General features: G+C 40.3%; 1 protein-coding gene across 5 annotated transcripts; it reads right to left on the minus strand.

The window, feature by feature from the left end:
* Nucleotides 1–24,849, minus strand: LOC119495944 (carbohydrate sulfotransferase 15-like). 5 transcript variants are annotated; one of them, XM_037782882.1, is made up of 9 exons: nucleotides 24,315–24,840; nucleotides 9,076–9,102; nucleotides 8,464–8,953; nucleotides 5,808–6,126; nucleotides 4,358–4,498; nucleotides 3,216–3,372; nucleotides 2,902–3,058; nucleotides 553–700; nucleotides 1–442 (listed from the first exon to the last, which is right to left on the minus strand). In XM_037782882.1, the coding sequence occupies exons 3-9, from the start codon at nucleotides 8,950–8,952 to the stop codon at nucleotides 252–254; spliced, it is 1,602 nt and encodes a 533-aa protein (XP_037638810.1). In that variant the 5' UTR covers nucleotide 8,953; nucleotides 9,076–9,102; nucleotides 24,315–24,840; the 3' UTR covers nucleotides 1–251. The 5 variants fall into 5 exon arrangements, with proteins under 5 accessions (XP_037638810.1, XP_037638812.1, XP_037638811.1 ...); XM_037782884.1 differs by lacking the exon at nucleotides 24,315–24,840 and adding an exon at nucleotides 19,667–20,450; XM_037782886.1 differs by having other exon boundaries at nucleotides 263–442; nucleotides 557–700; nucleotides 24,315–24,849.
* Between the last annotated feature and the right edge of the window lie 48 nt (nucleotides 24,850–24,897).

A 24,897-nucleotide genomic window follows, 5' to 3' on the forward strand; every position in this document is an offset into this window, starting at 1 on the left:
TTAAAACACAAATTCAGCTTATTTTATTATTATCATCTTGACTCGACGTGTCACTCACATTCTTTCAAGAGCAAATAAATATCACAAACTAAACCGCATACACCTATTCAGACCTTCATATAACCCCATATACAACTATTCACCTGTGTATGAATTCTCCCACTGTATGTTCATTCCTGTCAATAGGCATTCCTGCTTTAGCTTCTTACTCTGGTTGTTCATTCACATCCATCCACATGGCTCATGCCCCTTCAGGTGTTATTCCAGAGGAAGGCCTCATTGTCCAACACACTGGCCAGTTTATGGTTGAAGGGCTGATGAAATTTCGTGAGGAGGTCTCTGGTGGCTGGAAGCATAGGACCCACGTTCTTATCCGCTATCCGCCGGGTGTTAGACTCGGACTGTCTGGTCACTGCTTTCTCCAGTTGCTGCGACATAGGACCTGCAGGGAGGATGGCAGAGTCCCTTAACAATACAGAAGTGATGGCTAGAGGCAGAGACAACCACATAGATACATAATCAGGTGGATAAAGGTGCTTTCTGGATACGTACCTACAGTCAGAAAATCAAAGACTTTCTTGATTGACACCTTGAGGTTGGCCGAGTAGTCCTTGAGTTGAAAAACTAGGATCTGCTCCCTTTGGAAAACTGTCAGCCAGTCCAGCAAGTAGACAAAGTATATCCCCAAAGTTAGCCTCACCTGTGGGGGGAAAATTCAAAATAAGTTAAAATCATAAGTCTCCTGTGGTGAGATTGTTCTGTCAACTGCTGTTTCCAAGGTTAACTGTTAATTATACATGAGCAAGAAGTTCTTAAAGTGTCCTTGGGTGAGAAAAGGTCAACAGCAGACATGCAGGTGGTAGACAAAATCATTTCAACACTACATGGAAATCAATTTCAAAGGATGAAGCTGGTGAATTAGTTTTTTTTATAATTTATATATATTTTTTTTTGTGCTGTCAAAGTTAACGCTATAATAACGCTTTAACGCAAATTTGTCATAACGGCACTAATTTCTTTAACGCATTAACGCAACTTGCGATTTTTAGGTTGTAGCGGGTTCAGTTTTAAAGCTAGAGTGAAGATACTGGACCTAAGGAATCCATTGGTACCAATCATGCCACACTCCCGCGTCGCTTGTTATTGAAGGAGGCTAAATAACGCTCAAAACTTGCGCTAAATTTCGGCGAGGAAAAACTGGCATGGCCATTTTCAAAGGAGTCCCTTGACCTCTGACCTCAAGATATGTGAATGAAAATTAGTTCTATGGGTACCCACAAGTCTCCCCTTTACAGACATGCCCACTTTATGATAATCACATGCAGTTTGGGGCAAGTTATAGTCAAGTCAGCACACTGACACACTGACAGCTGTTGTTGCCTGTTGGGCTGCAGTTTGCCATGTTATGATTTGAGCATATTTTTTTATGCTAAATGCAGTACCTGTGAGGGTTTCTGGACAATATTTGTCATTGTTTTGTGTTGTTAATTGATTTCCAATAATAAATATATACATACATTTGCATAAAGCAAGCATATTTGACCACTCCCATATTGATAAGAGCATTAAATACTTGACAAATCTCCCTTTAAGGTACATTTTGAACAGATAAAAAAATGTGCGATCAGCTTGCAATTAATCGGGATTAAATATTTTAATCAATTGACAGACGTAATTTGTTTTGCAATTGTCCACAAATTCATTGAAAAGTAAACTGGTCATACTAACAAGTATTGTCTGTGTATCCAAAGCCTGATGTAACCTCTATGTCAAAGAGCTCATCATTGTCAAACAACTATTAAAAATGCATCAGTGAGTCACTCTGTTGCACTGGGTCACATGTTCTTTCATTATGATGAACATGGATACTGTAGTTTATTTTGAGTTGACGTATGCACTGTCCTGCGGCCATTAATACTCACAAATAGTTGCCAACAAATGCAATACTTACTCCTGTTTGAGTAACGTTTGCTTAAAACTACAGTGGCCAGCTTATTAAGGAAATTATATAACCTTTAAAAAAAATTGAAATACAGTATATAATTCTGATCTGGTGGGTGTTTATGCGAGCTTAAGATCAGACCAAAAAAAAAAAATGTTGACAATGTAAAGAGAATATGAAACAAACCAATTGGATATACGATGAACATATTCCGTATAGGAACTCCAAATACTTGTTACCCTGTAATTGTGACCCACATTTGTAGCAGTAACTGTATTTATCATTTTGTGCATTTAAAGTCTGAGTCACTCGTAAAGTCATTGTTTAATTCCTGTTAAATTAGGAGCCAGACATGTTTTTTTCCATTTAATCCAGATGCACAGACACCCAGAGTCCTCAAGAGGGCACCACAGTGCAACGCCAAACTAAGGGACTGTGCTGAGATTCACAATCAGAGAGACACAGACAGATTTTGATCTTCATCTCATCATCTCATCTCAGTCATGTAAACAAAAAAAAACGTAACAGTGTTTTTTTTCTGAATGTTTTTGTTAGGTTTGAGATAGATTCTGTTGCTGTTCCAATGGCTTCAGGTCAAGCTGATTGCTGCTTTCACTGTAGTAAATCTCCCTGGATAACAGTGCTGTCACTGACATGTTGTGATTAGGGGTGACGACCGACAGAGCTCCTAACTCAGCTCACTCCTGAGGGAGCGTCGCCTTATAGGATATATGCTGAAGGGTCTGAAATGACTCTGGTCAGCTATAGTTGGCTGTATTTTTCCCTGCACAGAACGAGAGTGCAGTAAATCCCATTTACAACCACTCGGAGGACAGGTAGAAATTCTCAAAGAAGAAATTAGATGTTTGTTGTTAAGCTTAAGTAAATATAGTTATAAAATCTGTAGTAATTCTTAAGAAAACTGATATTCAGAAAGTGAGAACAACAATTCAACTAACCGGCATGGCGTTGGAGAGGCTGGTGCCGTATACGCAGGAACGAAGTGACCTCTCAGACAGGCAGGACTGAAACAACTGTAAAGACTCTACGACCTTCTGATGGAAGTCCTCTGCGGACTTGTTGGCCATCTTGAAGTACAGGTAGTCTGAATAAAGTCTGGGAACAGAAAGAAACAGAGTTGTAAGCCAGTTGGAACCACGAAAGGACATTTTGCTGGACAAACAGGAGTAAATGTGCTGTGCAGGAAAATCAAAACTGAAAATCACATCTGCATCTATACAGGCAGATGTGTGGATGGATTTCTCTACAGTACCTCTCTACTGGATCTCTTAGCATGATGACGATTTTGGCATCGGGTTGGATTGTGTGGATGAAGTCCTGGACCAGGAATGGGGGCTCTGTCTCCTCCCTGTCGCTGTGAAGATAGCTCCAGGCTTGGTTGTCCCACATAGTGGATGCACTGGCGTCAACTGTCAAGACACTGATAGTTTGAGCATCGCCTTGGGTAACAACAGGTCATTTAAATTGCAGCGAGTAGTGCGGATACTCTGGCATAATGTAGCAAAGTTGAGCTGAACTTTATAGACCAAAATATGAGATGTTGCACACACTTTTCTGGTAACATCATGTTCTCCAAATCTAAAGAGATTTGTGACAGTGCAGTTTCAACTTTTTAGATTTTAAAAGTGAATAGTCATTTATTATATTTATTTCACTTTTGCAACCAAAGCCATGTAGCACATTTTCATAGAAGAAAGCCAAGTTAATATTAAAGGAAAAGTGTGTAACTTTTTAGGGCGATCTATTGGCAGAAATGGAATAATTAATTAATTAATAAGTATGTTTTCTTTAGTGTATAATCACCTGTAAATAAGAATTGTTGTTTTCGTTAGCTTAGAATGAACCGTTTATATCTAAATACGGAGTGGGTCCTCTTCACGGAGCGGACTGCCATGTTTCTACAGTGGCCCAGAACGGGCATTTGCTCTGGATAGGGCCATTCGCGTTTTCACATTTTTGCAATCTGCAACCTCACCGCTAGATGCCACCAGATCCTACACACTGCATGAGAATATGTTGACCTCATTTACTATATAATCACAGATGCATAGAGAGTGAATAAAGGTAGTTGTGAAAGCACCCAGAGGCCTTTGAGATTCAGTGTACACTTCTAAAGACAACGTATTGTTCTCTTAGACCACAGAATATCTAGAATATGTGAGCGCCACCACTGTAGTGCTCCTGAGGTCAGAGCCACTGGTGGGAAATCCACAAAGAAAGAGCGAGACCTGACAATAAAGGAAAGGAAAAACAAGAGAGACTTCATGGTCAGGATCCAATTGTTCGGCTGTCCTCAGAAAACACCAAATGAAAACTACAAGGGTGACAGATTATTCCATCTGATGCACTATGTCCAGTAACAATACCAAACCAAACACTTAGACATGTGTTCACCTGTTATGAGTGCACGGCGGTGGTCTCCAGATGAATTTCCACTGATTCCTTCTTGGATGTTTTGGGCTGCCCAGTCAAACAGATCCAGGTAATCTTCCACAGGATACTTTTTCTGGAAACCATCTTTGAAACGGATATAACCTCCCAGCCCAAGTAACACCAAAATATCACTCATCATGTACACTTTTATAGACTTCTTCACCATAAAATGCATTTATTGAAGTCCTTTCCATACAGGGAAATATTAGAATAGAGACAAACAGGCCGACAACAGACACAGAACAATAGTTCTGTCAAATTTATATTACTTTTCCTTTTTTTGCAAATTACATATGCTGTTATAATAAAGCACTTCCTGCAAGCGTCTCGCAGTAAAAGTATTTTATTTTTGAAGCAGCTGCAGAGGGTCTTCAGTTATAGTCAGTGGTGAAAGGTTGGTTTTCTATCTTGCAGACTAGTAGTTCATCTGGACATTTTCATACGGCTGAATTAGAATTATTTTTTTTAGAAAACGATAAGCTCTTTTGATTTTATTTAGATTGTTGATTCTGAATCAGAATTTAATGGATTCAATTTAAATTGTCAATTGTAAAAAATAACATAATTTTCCTTAAAGCTATTATGAGGAACTTTCATTTTGTGTTGATTTTGCAATCCTCGTGGACAAAAGCGGTGTTGTTTCTAAGCACCAGAGTCCCTTTAGAAAACCTCTCATTTTGCTGCAGCAGGGTCTGACAGTCTGCCCAGCGCAGTTCTGGTTCCTGGGTGCCTTCCTTCCCTCCAGCGTGCCCAGCAATGCTAACTCAATGAGCTTAGCAGTCGTCTTAGAGGTAATGGGTTCATCCACTGAGGACACCAGTATTGCTTTTTGTTTACTATGCACAACACTACAAATTAATCCTGTTTAATTAGGTCCTTGAAGAAACATTATTTTCCAGAGGAGTCCTACTCAAGACGGAGCCAAAAGTTCACATAAAAGTTTCGCTCATAAAACACAGACTTTACATCACAGTTACTCTAAATTGTTAAATTTAAATTATTAAATTATTTTCATGATCCATTAATCTGCTTTATTTTCTGGATTAATTGATTAATCATTTGGTCCATAAATCATCAGAAAAATGTGAAAAATGCCCTGAACTATATCCTAGAGCGCAAGGTGACATCAATAAATGTCTTGTTTTGTCCGGCCTATGGTCCAAAACTCAAAAATATAAAATGTACTAGAATGTAAGTGTGGGAAAAGCAGCTAATTGATTAGCAAAATAGTTGCTTCAAATCGACTAATCAGCTGTTCGCTGCAGCTCTATTTTAAATCAGTGTATTTTCTGCCATCTGTTTCTATCTTTTGGATGAATTCAATCCTCAGTTATAACTATCTTTCAATTCATCAGCTCGCTTAAACCATCATCAGAATATTAGAAACATCATCCATCTCCTGAAGACTTACCAAAGCGTTTCCTGGTCCACCAGTGTGGCTCCTTTGTGGTGGACCTGACATCTGGATGCAGCCGCAGCCTGTGGTACAAGTCAGTTGTGCCACACTTCGGCTGGCCGATGATGTAGAAGAACGGCAGGCAGCGTAGACGAAACAGTTTGCCGTCACTGTGTAATAAGTGCCGATGGAAGTCGGTCTTCAGGCGGTCATACAAGCTCGAACCGAAGAGGTTCTTCCTGTACGGATCAGTGCCGAGCTTATTGGAGAACTCCTCATACCAGCAAGGGCTCTTGATGCCGGGCATAAAATGGCGAGGAATTATGGAGAACAACTGCAGAGAGGAACAAAACAAAACCAGGGAATACAAAGGTTTGACAAAAAATAACAGAAACACTATAATATACTGTAGCCCTTCGGTGAATCATGAGATGGACAAGGATATCATGTTTCTGGTGAAACTGTCAGAGGTATCATTCGTTATCTTGTGAAGGCTGCAGCCTGTGGTGTTGTTACAGATGGTGGCTGGTAAAAGGTGGTAGATTCTACTTTCTATGGAAAACAGCAGCTACTTTGAATTCATGCCATTTACACCGTACGCCAGCAATCAAAAGTTCTCGGGACATAAAAAGTAACAACACATCCATAATTTATGCCGCATGGCATGAGGTTATAAGCCCCATAGATTTGGGTCAGCCACCCAATAGTAGGTTTTGTCATCTATTCACATGGTCGACCACCAAAAGAAGGTATAAAAGAAGATGACAGCAACCTCTAGCAAATGTAGTAATTATGACAGGAGCAGAAGGGGAAGTCAGGTACTGTAGTATAGACAACGTAAACTCCAAATGAGGTGGAGACCGCGTTTGCATCCCATGTGATAACAACAATGTGTAGTTGTCTTTGTGTTCACAAGCGTCAAGTTTCACTTTTAAAACGTAGTTATTTTAAACCAAAACACAAAGTTTTTCCCTAAAATCAACTGAGTGGTTTTGTTGCCTAAACCTCAAGAAGTTGAAGTTTATTGTCTAAACCTAAAGAAGCTGTTTTGTGGTAAAAATGTAACGTTCCATTCAGTTTTAAAACATGTTAGAATGGGTTGCTTCACTTTAACTTTTACAACATAGTTATTTTAAGCCAAAACAAATGTTCTTTCCCTAAACTTTAAGTGTTTTTGTTGCCCAAACCTAAAGAAGCTGTTTTGTTTGTGTTCAAAATGTAAAGTTTTATGGGTAACACTTCATTTTACAGGTCTGCAAATTGCATGGTTATTAGGTGATAACTAGCAAGTAACCTATTTGAAATGTCTTTGGAATTACTGCCAAATTGTTACTTCAAAATGTATCGAAAATTACTTTATTATAAACATTATTTAATAATTATATGCTGAAATAGCATATAATCATTAAAAATGCCCCGTAGGCTTGAGAAGCGGCTTTCCGCTGCTCTTCATCGGAGGTGGAAAAACCAAAACTAATAGAAGACACTTCCTTTTAGCAACAGTATGTGACGAACAGGGCTTTCAATTAACTCCAAAGTAAATCCACCTGAGGTGTTATTCAACGGTCGGAGCAAGAGACGTAGTATTAATAGCGTGAGAGTCTGTTAAGGGGTGGGGTGGTGGTGGATGGGTCAAACAAACACAAGACTTTCAACTCGGAGACCGGTGTTCGCATCCCGTGTGAAACTAAAAGTAACGTTGACTTATTTTGTCACGTCAGTCTTTTGGTTCACGTGACTCGACAGTATTGTCAGTCCCATGAGTGACGTGAATCACACGAGTCGCTAGTCAGTGAAGTTAACGTCAACCACGACCGTTTCCTAACCCTAACAGAGTGGTTGTGTTGCCTAAACCTAACCTCCAGTGAAAACAGAAATTTATTTTGAAAGGACACTACACATGTAACGAGCGTATATTGACACGCCGTCCCCGATCCATCCAAAAGTAACACAAGAGGGGTAGCCCGTGCGACGGTCTCCGATGCCGAAGGGCATTAACCAAGCGGCGGTATTTGACGAGTTGGGAGCGAGAATGTGTTGAATCGGGTGCAGCAGGTGGCTTTGAAAACTCAGTTCGAACACTGACACATACCACTAATTGGTATTCAACTTACTGACTTTGCTTGTGTTGCTATCTCTGTAATTGTGATTTTCAGTGTAACTGTCAGAGTTGTAGAGACCTCAACCATAAACACCACAACGTGATGTAGGGTAACGCGGCGAAGCACGATGAGAACACGCACCAAACACGGGAGAATTACAGTACATAGTAACAGCAGTCAGCGGGTCCTTAGCAACACTTAGCGGGACACGTAACCTGGTATTTACATTACAGCCCTACGGACTTTGGCTTCAAGTTGAAAGAACGCCTCTGTCAGTCTCAACAAACACTGGTCATTATGAGCTCCACCAAACAGCTGTTTACTGCAGGGTTGATTGTAAGGTGTTTGTTATTTGTCGGTCTCCAATTTTGTCAACAAGAAATAAAGCAATCATAGCGGTCACTTATTAACATTTTCCAGTGTGGCCTGAATGATCATTTGCCAGCATATTTTTGAGTGAAAACATTGCATAATTGCAGCTTGGAACTATAACAAAAACATCCTTTATTTTAGTTGGCCCCAACTCATGTACAGCAAAAATGAGTCAGACCAATTTTCCACAGACTTACATTAGAGTCCGTTCCAATGACATCCTTCTCGTCAGGCACCTTCCTGGGTTTGTATTCCAGTTTGGAGCCGATGATCTTCACCAGCAGCTTCATGTCTAATAAATTCTTTTCGGAGGGAACTTCAGCTGCTGCTGCTGCTGCTGCTGCTGCTGCTGTGCTGGTTGGGACGAATGCAGGCCTGGGCTGATAGGGCGCTGGCGTGAGCAAAAGTCCTATCCTGTCCGACATCAGGTTGTAGGAAACCATGATGAGGAACACCAGCGTAAAGGCCATCAGGAAACTAACCACTTTGACTTTTGAGAAGCTCCACATGTTGGCCAGTGTCAACGTCCACTTGACAGCCAGGTTTTCAGTCACGTTTGTGTGCCTGAAGTCAAACAATGTCCTGACGAGCCTTTTCCCATAGTTCTCAGCCATGGGCAAGCTGTGGAGGCTGCGAGCGTGCTCCGTTTGGGTGTCGCTCCCATGTTTGCAGTCTGATAGTGACATACTGGCATAGAAGCAGATGTAGAAAGAGGAGAAGAAAAAAAAAGCTTCACTTAGTACCGGAGGTTTTGTGTCCTGATGTGTCCATTCATCATAGTTTTTAATCTGCAGGTCTTCATTACTTATATGCTCCCCAGTCTTCAGAAGGGCCTCCTGTAAATCAGAAACACTTGTTAAAACACACCTTTTTATATACATATATGACGAGCAGTGTAGTTTCCTTTGAAGTATTTCAGTCATCTCCCATAATACCAAGAAAGGTGGTATGAACATTTTTAATATCAGGGTATTTTAGGGAGCTTTATCCCCCTCTGAGGCATCAGTGTGTGAATCTCAAACTCCCTCCTATAGCATAAATCACCTCTAAAAATGTTTGAGGTCGGCTGCAGAGTGTGTGTGGTCTGCTGCTCGGAGATCCCTCGCTTTATGACGAGGGCTGTATAGCACATGCAAAGACAAGCTCTACTTAGAGACTTTCAAGGTCAGAATAATAGTTGCTCTGTAATTCAAAACTAAAAACACACGATTATTCTTTGTGAGCTAAAAGCCCGCTGAGAGCTTTATTTTGTTAACCTGGAAATAGCGTTTTCAAGATCAAGGTTTTTCACAGAAAAAACCCAGTTAGGTATTGATACAGGTGGACAAGCAGTGTGGTAAGTGCATGCATTTTGTTTTCTTTTGCCGCCACATGAATAATAAGAAAGGATTATTAAGGGCCCAGTGCTAATGAATTCCAGACGTCGAAGTGTAAAATGCTTTTAAAACACTTCTCTGACACTTCCTCAGGCAGTAACGTGTTTCTTTTTCTTTCGCTGCGTGTGCCACTGGGGACTGGGGAATGAAATCCTGCACCAGTTCTAGCAAACTACACGGAGAAATCTCTAATGTTACAGTGTTTTTCTTCTTACTGCACAACAGGGGCCTGTTAAAGTGCCGCCACCATTATGTGACTCAACATGTTCACACTTACATCATTAAAGGTGCAAATTCAGAGTATAATGAAAGGCCACTCCACTTCAGTCATCTTTGGCGACATCACTGGATTCAGTCCAGTGAAAGACTCTATCAAGTTGCATTGTGGGAAGTGTAGGATGCAGTATTTTTGGAGCTTGAAACATACTAAGGGCTAAAAGTCGGGGTATCTCGGCCTCTGCTGCTTCTATTTGGACCATTGTTTTTGTACTCCTTCTCTTGTGATTCGCCCAGCTTTATAGAAGTGCAATACTATATTTCTGGAGTACCCCTTTAAGAAAAAAAATTCAAAAATCATAATCCAGCTCGGTCACATGAAAACACATGTGAATGACACAATAATGCGCAAGGCAAAAGCGTGTTTTAAGAATGCTGTTATTGCTTTAGGCGTGTCATTTTCACGCCATGCAGTCTGTACTGACCGCAATGTAAATGTATCCGCATAAATATGCTACGCTCAGAGGTAGTAACGTAGAATATAAAGGGAGAAAGACAGTCTATGGTGGACGGGAGGAGAGGTGGATGGGTCCAACAAGCACAGATCTTTCAACAAGGAGACCGGTTGCTTTTGTAAGTTGTTTTGTAAGAGTGATGTTTGTGACGTGTTTTCCGTACTTATGTTACGTTGTTTCCGTACATATTGTACTTAGTTTACATACTTATTTTAAGGCCAACCATGAGGGTTTTCTGAAACCTAATGGTTTTGTTGCCTAAACCTAATGGGCCCTGACACACCTAGTGAGTGAGAGTGGTGTGAAAATGGTCGGCAAACGCTGCTTTGTTTCATGTACGTATCATAACAACGGCTTGTATATCAGCCTTCCTCGGCTTTCCCGTTTTCCCTTTTTGAATGATGAATACAGACTTCTGCCACCTGCTGGTGCGGCCGTCGGCTGTAGTCTTTGCGGTTTGTTCGAGTGCAACTTTTTGGCTGAGACAAAGGCGACGTGAGGCGACTCAACGGTCAGCCTTTGTTGTGGCCAAAAAGTTGCACTCGAACACACCGCACCCGGTTGGTGTGTCTGAGACTTAAGTGAGTGGTTTTGTTGCCCCCTGCTGGTAATGCACCTTCATACACGGGTGTAATATTCACACCTGGACAGGCGGTTATATTACACATTTTGGTGTGATATTGGGTTGCATAATCATGACATAGTAGGATACTAAACACACAGTGCTTTGCTCGTGTTCTCGCCAGCGTTTTCCATGTGTTGTTTCATTATGCTTACAGCCTTCACCTCATCCCTGTTTTAATGTTGCAAAACTCCTATAAATTGTGGGGTTGCTTGAGCAAAGTCTGCATGAATGCGGACTTGCTGAATGTGTGCACAAAGGGCTTTAAAAGTCCACAAGAAAGCCCTCACACACTTGCAGATTTCATAATGTGACAACTCTGAGCCGTTGCAGAGTGATTGGGAATGCATGGCAATATCTGCAGGCCTGCGTGGGACTGGGCAAATAACTTATTTTTAATCCCTGTTCTAGAGGTGTTATGGGCCTTATTTAATGAAATATCAGTAGACAGAGGTGGGCTCTCTAAAATGCTAATGGCACCACTTGCTAAATACAACTCTGACATCTATAGTAGTTAATAGTTTAAGTCATTAGTGCCGTATCCTTTATGCATCTTTATTTCCATATTTTGATGTTGTTTTTATGCTTTTTAATGATGTGTTAAGCGCTTTCTAGCCGCTTTTTGAAAAGTATCATATTCATGAAAGCTACTGTTCTCTAGTTTAATTTTGTTCCTGCCTCTGCATATCTTTATTTCTACACATCCAGGTAATTGCTATCGCCTCTGTTCTCTGTAACTATCAATCTTGTATTCCCATTAAAGATTAATGTCCAGTTAGAGCAAAAATTCAAAGTGAGAAAGAGAAGAGAGAGATTTGGAAATGCGATAGAGCATAAAGAGGACAGTGAGAGTCGAGGGTATAAAGCACAGCGTGGAGAAATGAAGCAGCAGAGATGAGAAAAAAATAGTGTGAGAAAGAGCAGGAAAGACAGCCTTTAGACCTCTCTGGTCTAAAAATCGATCCGTGGCGGGAAGAAAACAGCAGGTGGGTTTGACTGAGGTGAAACTCCATCATCGAAATCCTGCTGACTCAAAATAAAAGCCTGCATTTATCATTGCATTAGATGCCTTTGTTGCTCTAAGTGCACAAAATGTCAAGACTCATCTGGCATCAAAGAAGGAATGAGATGTTGCTCATGTTGTTGGTGCAACGTGTTGTTTACGCTGTAAATTTGTCAAATTATCCGAAAACTTGACTCAAGGCTTTTGCTGAATTGTTCAGATCTGAGCTGAACTGATGATAACACCAGATGAAAAGCCAGACGATCTCCAAAGTTATTACAATTCATCCTGAGGGGGCAGCCCGGTCACACGAAAAGGCGTGTGAATGACACGATAATGTGCAAAAGCGTGCAATAAGAAAGCCGTTCTTGCCTTAGGCGTGTCATTTTCACACCATGTAGTCTGTACTGACTGCAATGTAAATGCAGTGATGTAGAATAAAAAGGGAGAAAGACGGTTGATGGCAGGTGGGTGGGGAGGTAGATGGGTCCTGCAAACACAGGACTTTCAACCAGGAGTCCGGTGCTTTGTTTTGCTATGTTAGTGACATATTTTGTTTAGGGCTGTCAATCAATAAAATTATTTTTTCGTGATTAATCGCACGATAGTCCAGAATTGATTGCAATTAATCACAAATTAATCGCACATCTGTTCAAAATGTACCTTAAAGGGAGATTTATTAAGTATGTCATACTCTTTTCAACATGGGAGTGGAGAAATATGATGTATGTATACATTTATTACAGGAAATCAATTAACAACACAAAACAATGAAAAATAGTGTCCAGAAACCCTCACAGATACTGCATTTAGCATAAAAATATGCTCAAATCATAACATGGCAAACTCATGCCAAACAGGCAACAACAACTCAGTGTCAGTGTGCTGTCTTGACTATGACATGTCCAAAACTGTATGTGGTCATCATAAAGTATGCATGACTTTAAAGGGGAAACTCGTGGGTACCCATAGAACCCATTTTCATTCACATATCTTGAGGTCAGAGGTCAAGAGACCCCTTTGAAGATGGCCATGCCAGTTTTTCCTCGCCAAAATTTAGCATAAATTTCAGCATGTGGACCACATTCCATGGTAATCCATGCAACAGTTGTTGATATATTTCACAAAAAAACACAAATACCAACCTCATTGTAGCACTGGAGAAAAAGGTCAAGGGATCTCCAAAGTTATAAAGCTTCATCCTCAGGACAACTTGAATATTTGTACAAAATTTCATGGCAATCAGTTGTTGAGATATTTCAGTCTGGACCAAAGTAGTGGACCGTGGGGCCCAATGACGGTGATGTTGTTCTGTCTGTCCAGATCAACATTTCACAACAACCTAGATTTATTGATGGCCTGCATGTCGATGGTCCCCAGAGAATTAATCCTAATCTGTTTGGTAAACCCCTGACCTTCCTGCTAAAACATTCTGTTTACTAAATGGGCAGATTGCCATGGAATTTGAAGAGCACTACTACGCTTCCACAGGACAAACTATTTCCATTTTGGACACTGAGTTTCCCTCTTCTTCAATTCTCACGTCAAAATATCAACTTTGCACAAGATATCCCAGGAAATAATGTGCAGACTGCCATGACTTTTGTTCAATCTATTCAGGCAGAGTGGGTAAAACCCTTTGATTGTACTAACCCATGGCTTTTTATTTCTAACGCCACCCATGAGGATGCAAGAGCTCCCATTTCTTACAATTAAATAAAGACAGGAGCCTTTTACAGATAATTCTGTTCTTCTGTTTGCATATACTGTCAAATCATGACGATTCGTTTTTTTCCAACACAATCAACAAAATCCAACTGGGAATTACGCCTTCTGTTGTTTATATACAACCTGTTCTTATCATCAATCAAGACAATCCTTGTGGAAACTGAAGTAGTCTACGAAGAGGGCTGTTGTTTTGCATTCTGCCACAGTGTCTTTACTGATACGACCACTGGGTACGTCAAAGATGCACGTTTTCAAATTCTACACATAGTGGCTTCAGTTACATAGACTTTATATAAGAAGTGGACGTACTAGTTACTGTAACGTCACCATTTGGTTTGTGGACTATGGTTTTGAAGCCTCGAGTTCGGCATTTTTTCTAGATGGTAAGCTGCAAATTGCGAAATCTTATGTGAAATCTGCAAAAACGCGTTTCCTATCTCAAGGGTCACCTTCTAGACATGACCCATTTTGGCCGTTGCCATCTTGGTTTTTGGCCGTCGCAATGTTGGTTAGTTTTTTGCAACCAGAAGTGACACAAGAGGTGGAGCTAAGTACAACGGAACCCTGAATAACACATTTTTAGGTGACCAAAAAGGTTGTAATTAACTTTCATGAACTGAAAACACACTGTGAAAGGGTTACGCAATGCAGACAAAAACACGGACAACTTCCATACTGGACAACGCCGTGGTAGTGACATGTCAATCACAAGGTAGCCATGCCCTAAAACATACCCTGCTTTATGGTCTATCTGACTCTAAATGGGACCATAATTTACTCATCATGCTGTATTGAAGAAGACTTAAAAGTAGCGAGTGAGACCATAAACTCATGTTAACAATGTTTACTGAGGTAATAAATCAAGTGAGAAGTAGGGTCATTTTCTGATAGACGTCTATACAATCAAACTTCTTTTTGCAACTATTAGGCTATTAGAAAGAATGCAAGTTTAAGGCACTTCCGCAATGGCTTCACGTTTGAGAACCGGAGGTTGCCGCCTGTTCAATTATCACGTCTTTAGCACACGTAAATGTAATTTGTAAAGTAGGCCACTTTCAAGAACTGTAATTAGTTTCTTTACTTTTGAGTTGATACATCTTCTGTCTTGAACCTCACACAGGGAATAGTGAAATAACTTTCTTACTGATTTGTGATGTTGAGCTGTGATGAAGGTCCATCATATCAGTAGATTGTGGCAGTTACATGGATAAACCATGAGGCTCATTATTTTTAATTAGCCCCAGCTGTACAGATTCCACAGCTGTGTGTCAAATTTGGAATTCAACCTTTTGCGCTGCTGATAAATATTAACAAAGTACAGGTGCTTCCTTCTAGTCCTACCTCCTTCAGACAGAGGACACGGTGACAGTATATTAAAACGCAATTGCATTTACTATGACATTTAATTTGTTCACTGAAGCTCTGTCTTGGGTGTTAAATTGGGTGCAGGTTATGCCATTACATGGGAGTGTCTGGCACCCTCTCATTTATCCCTCTCTGTTTACCCTTTGTGACAAAATGATGCCAATCAGCCTCAACCCAGTCTGCACTGCAAAGATACCAACTGAGCAGCAAATGAAAATCAGCATCCCTGCAGAGCTCTTCCAGAGACAAAATGCTGCATGCCGTATGCAGATGTTCAGCTCAGTTTAGCATCGATGAAATATTAGCTTCTTCTACAAATGTGACGAACGCCTTGTTGAGAGGATCCACAAAATCAGTTAAAGAGGAGAGACAATCAGTTCCAAGAGGCAGCACTCAACATATCTGTGCCTCTCCTGAAACATGTTTTAATCATGTCTTCATGTTTATAACTGTGTAAACACATCCTGACCTTGTACAGTACACTCTGAGACAGGGACTTGGCTGAATCCCAGCGCTGGGAAATGGGAGGCAAAAGAGAAACTAATGCCACAAAAGGAAATAAGACAGCCTCCCCGTTGATGGGGGAGTCAAACAAAGACGGATGGGATACCAGAACTGCAGTAATAGAACTTCCTCTATGTGGATGACAGAGATATCAAAAGTCAACAGAAGATATCGATTAATCCCTTTCTCTGGCCGTATCTCACAATCAGATTATGGATAACATTTTGGCAGGAAATCTAAAAGCTCCCTAAGAGCACAAACATCTCAGGAAGTGGGCTTCATCCGTCTCATAATGATGAAACAGGCCTCCCTTTTCTTTTCACTTCCCATTAAACCTGCAGTATGCAGTACATTTTTGGCATCATTGGGAAAAAAGTCCATAATAACCTTTCAGCTTATTGTAATTCAAGTGTTCTGAGAGAAAACTAGACTTCTGCTCCTCCTCATGGCTCTGTTTTAAGGCTTTAAAAAATCATTTCAGAGAGAGTGTTCCTATTGGCTGTGCTCCGGCTGGTGGGTGGTGCTTGGTATTTTCTCAACTGACCTCAACAAGGCGTCCGGGTCACAAACTTTCTCATTTTACAGCTTAACAGTACACTACAAGATGTTTTGTTTTTTATCAGCGCTAGGCCTGCACGATATGAGGAAATGAGGAGGTATTTGCTCTGCATGAAGACAAGGCCGAAGACCGAGAGGGAGAGAGAACAATGTTTGTCGGTGCAATTTTCAACCGCACACCTGAGTGGCAACATGGACAGGTGTGGCGAGGAGCCGTGCCTCGAACGCTTGTACTGACACAGGAGATGACATCAAGCCACGTCTACCATTCGATGCTGGATAACATCCCTCAGGAGCTGATCAGAACGAATAGGAAAAAGAAACAAGGAAAAAGAGGGGGTATTCGGAACCGACTACGGCGGAGATTCAATCGGCCACCTCTTCCGTCTATTGTTCTTACAAACCTGCGCTCACTGAGCAATAAAGTGGATGCGATACGGACATACACAAGGTACTGTAACGAATTTCGTGAGGCATCATTGTTATGCTTCACGGAAAGCTGGCTACAAGCTACAATGCCTGACTCTCTCTTTGAAGTCCCGGGATTCACCCTTGTACGGGCAGACAGGGATGCGGACTCTGGAAAAACTCGGGGAGGCGGTATTTGCGCGTACATAAATGATCTATGGTGCAGATCGCACTCAGTAAAATATAAGATATGTGATCCCAATGTAGAAATTCTCGGCATGACGTTACGACCTTTTTATTTACCTAGAGAGTTTGGATGTATACTGCTGTTTGTTGTGTACGCGCCTCCCAGCGGCAAAGCATCACAGACGGCCAGCACCATAGCTAACTGTGTTCATGAGCTACAACTCAGCCACCCTGATGCACCGGCTATAGTGGTGGGGGACTTGAACCAGTGCCACTTGGAGACTGTGTTACCTGGGTTCGACCAGTATGTTAAGGACCAGACAAGAAAAGACAATATCCTGGACAAGTGTTTTGTAAACATTAAAGGTGCTTATGTTTCCAAGTGTAGGCCACCCATATTAAATTCCGATCATAACGTTGTGCACATGATCCCAGTGTACAAGACCAAACTCAAGCAAAGTAAACCAGAAAAGAAAGTGATAAGGACATGGACAATAGGGAGCAACTGAAAGCCTGTTTTGATTGGACAAATTGGTAAATCTTTCAGGAGGGATCACTAGAAGAAAGGACTACAGTTACAAATGATTATATACATTTTTGTGTACAGCTGGTTGTCCCCACAAAGGAGATTAAAATCTATCCAAATAATAAATCATATGTGACCAAGGACATAATACAGGTAATAAATACTAGGAAAGTGGCTTTCAAAAACAAAGATTATGGAGCACTTAAACAGACAGGAAAAGAGCTCAAAATCAAATTGAGGAAAGCAAAACTGGCACACAGAGAGCTTCTGGAAGATGCCTTTAAAGCTAATAACTCTAAAAAGGTGTGGGATACCATGAAATCTATGAAAGGAATGTCATCTCCAACTAAACCTATTGTGACAGATAATGAATAACACTTTCTTTACCAGATTTGAATCACTAGACAATTCTGATAAGTGCACTGAAATACTATTATACCAACTACCTCAGACAGAATTGTCATCACTGTCGAAGATGTTAGGAAAAGTTTTCGGTGTACAAATTCCAAGAAAGCTGCTGCACCGGATGAATGCAGCGCTTTCCTTCTGAAGAACTTTGCAACCGAGCTGGCACCAGTGTGGCAACCAGTCTTTCAGGCTTCTGTAGACACGCACACTGTACCTCTGTCATGGAAAACTGTGCACATAAAACCATTACCCAAAATACCATGTCCTAAAGAACACAAGGATTTTAGACCAATAGCCCTTACCTCAGTGATTATGAAATCTCTAGAAAGAATTCTGCTCCAATATCTTGTCAGTACAAAAAAAGACAAACTCGATCCATATCAATTTGCATATAAGCAGGGTTGTGGTACAGAAGACGCTGTTGCCACTCTGGTTCATATTATTACGAAACATTTAGACAAACCAAAAACCTATGCAAGAGCCCTTTTTCTAGACTTTTCATCAGCCTTCAATACAATACAGACAGAGGTGTCAAAAATGGTCCAGCGGGAACTGAATCCCTATTTAATTCACTGGTATGCCTCTTTTCTCACTAACAGAGTTCAAATTGTTAAAGTGAATAAAACCCTTTCCACTGCCATCACGACCAATGTCGGGGCCCCCCAGGGTTGCGTGAGTTCAGCTATGCTTTTCACCTTTTACACCGATGACTGTCGTACAAATACACCAAATCAATATATTCTAAAGTATTCTGATGATACGGCTGTAATATATCTGTTAAGTCACTCGGACAACCCTGAGCTGCACCAACATGGTGTGAACAAAATGGTAGAGTGGAGTGACAGTAATGCTCTTAAGATTAACACAAAGAAAACGGAATAAATTGTATTTGGTTCACCATCTGATTCTCATAAAGTTCCTATTGTTATTCATAACGAAAAAATCCTGCAGGTATTTTCATATAAATATTTAGGAGTAATGATTGATCATCTGTTATCTTGGAAAGACCACATTGAATTTGTCTGTAAAAAGACAAAACAAAGAATTTACTTTCTCCGCCGCCTCAGGTCTTCTTCTTTTGTTTTTTACTTCTGTGATTATGAGTGTTCTACAGTATTGTTATACTACATGGTACAATAATTTGTCAACTACTTTAAAGTCAAAACTGCTCCACCAAATGAAAATCTGCTCAAAGATTGTAGGTCAACCCCTTGAGAAACTCTATGAATCAGCCTATCATAATAACATCTTAAGGCTGGCTAACAACATCGTCTCTGACCCCAACCATGTTTTGAACAGTGAATATCAATTGTTACCATCAAATCGGAGATACAGGGTTCCACGATTTAATAAGGTTAGACTGAAGCACTCTTTTGTACATCAGTCAATCCTTAAACTAAATATGGAGCCTAATCCCAGATCAAATGTGCGTTAAAGGGCCCTGAATATCGTCTTCTGTGATTGTAATGTTTAAATGTTTGTTTCCTGGTTTATTGTCTTTTTCCTTTCTGTGATGTTGCAAACAGAGCTGCTGTGATGCAAAACAAATTTCAGACCTGTCTGACAATAAAGTATTATGGTATTATTATCGTTTTCTCTTCCAAGAAAGTTTAGGCTAATCTTAGGTGTGTTAAAAATCTGTGAGATCATCTGACTGCTCATGTTTCTAGCTTCATCTGTGTTCCCAGATCTCGTCCCAAATTAAAGTTGTAAAAAAAAGAAAAGAACCTTTAATGTGCCCTCAAATGACATGATTCTAAATATTACAAAAAAATATTTCATTTCATTTAGCCACTTTCTTCTGCTTACAAAACGATGATGAGGCTTATGAATTCTTACATCTGCCAAGAGCCAAATGCTCAAAACACAAGATCAAATAAAATTGTTTTGAATATAGATTATTGTACACTTGATTTAGCTTATTGTTTTTTTGTTGATAACACGAGACTCCAGTCTTAAATGGCAACAAAACAGCATGTACTTACTCTTTATTGTCTCCAAAAGATGATGCCAGACAGTTACATCTGAGCAGGGTCACTCCAGCAAACAGCTTAATGCTCTCCTCATACCAGACACCCGTTCTTTCTCGAGTTGCAAACAGGAGTGCGTTTGAGCTGCCTGATTACGCTGAACAACGCATTGAAATAAAACCTGCTGTCAGTGCTGCTTAACTGGTTTTCATTGTGTGTGACGATCTACTACCGTAAGTCTTGTGTGCCCACAAGACATGTGGCAGCTTGATCACACTTTTTTGATTTCTTTATGGACTCATGTGAGCCAAAATCTGTTCACACCCTCAATGTGCATCTAAAGGGTGTGAGAAGTGAAACTAATGAGTAATTCTAATTTTTAAACCTTTACCGTAATTATTATGCGTCATTAACATAAAATTATATCTTATGAATCTCTCATGACTTTTGTTTCACTTTTAGCACTGCCTGATCCCACATTATAATGCTTTTTTACATTAGGGAAAATATTTGTCTTGGGTGGTGACTCATTCAGGCTACAGGACATACATTATGCAGCTAATTAAAGACATTTTGATTTGTTGAATTTTGTGAACTGTATACTGTTGACTTTAAGCTGCCTGGAGGTAGTGAGTGTTTAAATGGCTGTGAATCGATTAAACTATTTAATCGTGTTTAATCGCATGATTGTCCATAGTTAATCACGATTAATCGCAAATTAATCACACAATTTGTATTTGTTCAAAATGTACCTTAAAGGGAGCTTTGTCAAGTATTTATTACTCTTATCAACATTGGAGTGGACAAATATGTTTGCTTTATGCAAATGTATGTATATATTTATTATTGGAAATCAATTACCAACACAAAACAATGACAAATATTGTCTCACAGGTACTGCATTTAGCATAAAAAAATATGCTCATATCATAACATGGCAAACTGCAGCCCAACAGGCAACAACAGCTGTCAGTGTGTCAGTGTGCTGACTTGACTATGACTTGCCCCAAACTGCATGTGATTATCATAAAGTGGGCATATCTGTCAAGGGGAGATTCGTGGGTACCCATAGAACCCATTTTCATTCACATATCTTGAGGCTTAGCGCAAGTTTGGAGCATTATTTAGCCTGCTTCACGACAAGCTAGTATGACATGGTCGGTACCAATGGATTCCTTAGGTTTTTTTAGCTTCACACGACACAAGTTGTATTCTAGTGTTAAAGAAATTAGTGGTATTAAAACAAATTTGAGGTAGAGCGCTGTAGACGGCAGCCGCTCGCGGGCTGCAATATGGTGCTATTGGGGCAACCTGGCAACGTCTTTTACGTCCTCTAAAAGTGCTTGTTTTTGCCATGACAGGCTCTGATTGTTTTAATAAGTGAGATTATGGAAAGAGTCTCGCTCAAGAAGGTGGGATAGTGGAATACATCCATGGTGGAAACGTGATTGGCAGAGTTTGTTGTGTTGGAGTACAGAAAGCGTAGTTTAGCGTTATCTAAAAGATTCTCAATGTCATGGCTGAATATTTAGATGATTTCGACAAAGTGGATGAGGTCTTTGAATTCGACGGCCGCCCGCATTTATTTTAGCCAGAGTTTATATTCAGATTTCACAACGAGACTTCTCCTTTAGCGGGTCATGGACACAATAGCAAACAGACTGGATCAAGCGCAAGGTAAGAAAAATGTTTTATTTCTAAGAAGGGTCCTTTCCATAATGTTGTCAGACACTTATAATTACAATCTGAGCCTGTCAGTAGCAAAAACAAGCACTTTTATTGAACGTAACTTCACACTGACGTTGCTTATTTGCCTTCACAGCTCATTTCACGACTGCCGGTTATAATGTTATCCCTCAATACTGGACCAATTTCAGAAATTGTTGTCCCCATTAGTCACTTAGACACAAAAACATGGGAAAATAGGGTCCAGGTTGAAAAATACTAAAGTTACCCATTAAGTTCATCAGAACGGATACATTTAATTGAGTAATTTTGCCACACATTGTAACTAGGGCACTCAAAGTTAACGCGTTAATGCAAATTTGTTTTAAAGCCACTAATTTCTTTAACGCATTAACGCAACTTGCAATTTTTCAGGTTGTAGCGGGCTCAGTTTTAAAGCTAGAGTGAAGATACTACTCATACTATCATATGAAACTATAAAACCTAAGGAAACCATTGGTACCAACCATGTCATACTAGCTTGTTGCGAAGCAAGCTAAATAATGCTCCAAACTTACGCTTAATTTTTGCAAGGAAAAAATGGTATGGCCATTTTCAAAGGGGTCCCTTGACCTCTGACCTCAAGATATGTGAATGTAAATAGGTTTTATGGGTACCCACATTTCCCCCTTTATAGACATGCCACCTTTATGATAATCATATGCAGTTTTGAGCAAGTCATATTCAAGTCAGCACACTGACAGCTGTTGTTGCCTGTTTTGCTTGAGTTTGCCATGTTATGATTTGAGCATATTTTTATGTAAAATTAAGTACCTGTGAGGGTTTCTGGACAATATCTGTCATTGTTTATGCGTTGTTAATTGATTTCCAATAATAAATATATACATAAATTTGCATAAAGCAAGCATTATTTGCCCATTCCCATGTTGATAAGAGTATTACTTGACAAATCTCCCTTTAAGGTACATTTTGAACTGATAAAAAGTGCGTGATTAATTTTGCGATTAAATATTCTAATCGATTGACAGCCCTAACTATAACGTTTCTTTTGTTTCGATACATGCAAATCTAACCACAAAAAAATTATAGAAAACATTAAAATCAACTGCAGCGATGGAGAAAGCTTTCCTGCACAACTGTAGAAAATATAATTATGTTCAATAAGACATCATCGGATGGAAAATAAAAAGAAACTAAGAAAAATCCCCGTGAAAAACATCATCCATCAGGAAAATTACTCAACAGTCAGGACCGCTAAAGCAGAACAACAAGGGAGCGACAGAAGTGGATAAAAGTTTGACTACATTGACTCATCGCTTCTAAAATGGTAATAATGCAGAGCACATCTTGCATTACTGAGGATTGTTGTCATCTCAAGTAAAAAAACTACCAACTCTTGAAATAGAAACTCGGAGCTCTTGCCAAAACAATTTAGTGTCATGCAAACCTCCCACATTCCTAATGCGCTCTGTTAGAGAGTCCTTTTCTTCCATTTGTGGTGGACCCCCAGAGTCCAGTCTAAACAATCTGATATGGTTCAACCCTCTCGCCCTCCCTCTCCCCTCATACTTTTAGCATTACCTAAGCCTTCGAGCGTCAGTCCTTTGCCAAAAGAAGCATGGCTTTGACATCTCGGCAGCTCCAGCCAGTACATTTGTTCCGCAAACTCGGGGGGCAACCTAAAACCTTCCTGCCTGGTAGAGCTGACGGACTGCAGGGCTGGGTGCAGCAGCAGCAGGAGCGAGGTTTGGGTGTGTGTGCAGAGTTATGGAGGGTGCTACAAACTGTCACCACATCTATATGTCCTCCTTCTCTCACACTCCCACTCTTTCTCCCCCACCTCCAATTAACAATGACATACAACTTTAGTGATTTAGAAGCTGCACTGAGAGTCCACAAAGGCCGGTTTGTCCAAAGGTCGACCCGCAGCCCCTTTAATAGACTAGAATGGAGAAAGCAAGGGGAGGAAAATGAACTAAATGTCAAGCAGAAACTGGGAGCGTGCAAACATCTCACACATCAGCACATCGCACCCCTGACTTCAAACCCCCGGCAACGAGCTGGAACACACACACACACACACTCGTCACTTCATGGCTTGTTTGCTGGGATGCACGAGAGAAAACATTTATGGAAAGGAATTATCCAGGGGGGAAATCTGTCAAATAGTCAGAAAATGCTCCAGTTTATGTTATGTTACAATAAACAGAATAATAATAATTACAAGATAAGACGTGTGGGAGCGTGTGTGCAAATGTTTACAGCGGTTTATCTTTTGTCTCATAACACAGGGCTGCTTTCAGTCTGGTAGAGTAGAAGTCTTTTTTACCCCCCCCCCCCAGAGACATGATGACACTGAGATGTTCTGCAGCTGTTCAGTGAGGGTGAGAGCATGGAACCAGGAGGATATTAGTTTCACAAGCGTTACAAAGTTTAAAAACACATAGTATTGCTAATTAATGGACACTTATTAAAGAAGTAGTGATTTGTATTTGTCTTTCCTAATGTGTCAGTTAAGTTAAGGCTACTATGGGGTGTTGTTGCATATACAGGCTGTCTATTCATACTACTCTGCTGTCAAATTATCAAATTAACCTTTGAGATTAATGATAAAAACTGATAAGAAGGTGTAAAAACACAATTTTTATTTTCAGGATAACTTATTAAAGAAGGTGTATGCAGTGTTTTGTATTTGTCTTTCCTAATGTGTCAGTTAAGTTAAGGCTAGTAAGGGGTGTTGTTGCATATAAAGGCTGTCTATTCATTCTACTCTGCTGTCAAATTATCTGATAGCACGTGATCACAACGTTTCCTTTGAGGTTTATGACAAAAACCGATAAGAAGGTGTAAAAACACAACCTTTTTTTTATTTTCAGCATAATGAACTTTTAAATTATTGAACAAAAAACGTCATTCAGCTGAAGAATACTCTGTAATTACACCCTTTTTCCAATCTTGTTGAACAATAGATACTCACACTGGAGTTGAGTCGCTTTTAACCCACGCGCCTCTTGTGGAGCCGCTCGAGCGAGCCATATGATGACCACCAATCAAAGCGATGATGAAAACCACCGAGTGAGACGATCAGTGGAATAGATGTATCCTCAGGGTGAACGGTGTTCATGTCGACTATCGGCTGCGTTTCGACGCGTAAATGCGAGCCTCTCCGGAGTGTCCATCTGACCGAGCTCTCCACTGCGCGATGCACGGAGTAGAGAAGAGGAGAGAGGAGAGAGGAGAGATGGGAGGAGGTGCGCGTAAATTTAAAAGCAGATCAGTGGATGCAGGCTGCTTCCGAGTCTCCTATTGGTGCACTGTGTGAATTGTTAGTAGTTCACCTATACCTTACTTTATTAAAAGTTATCCTAATTAGGGAAATGCTCAATTGATGAAATTCAAGAACCAACAAAAGCATCGATCCTGGATTAAAGCTGCAGTAGGCAGAATGTTTTTATGCATCTTTGGGGCAAAACATTCCACAGTAACCTTTCAGCATATTGTAATTCAAGTGTTCTGAGAGAAGACTTATGCTCCTCCTCATGGCTCTGTTTACAGGCTGA

This window comes from Sebastes umbrosus, chromosome 10 (genome assembly GCF_015220745.1).
Source record: "Sebastes umbrosus isolate fSebUmb1 chromosome 10, fSebUmb1.pri, whole genome shotgun sequence".
Classification (NCBI taxonomy): domain Eukaryota; kingdom Metazoa; phylum Chordata; class Actinopteri; order Perciformes; family Sebastidae; genus Sebastes; species Sebastes umbrosus.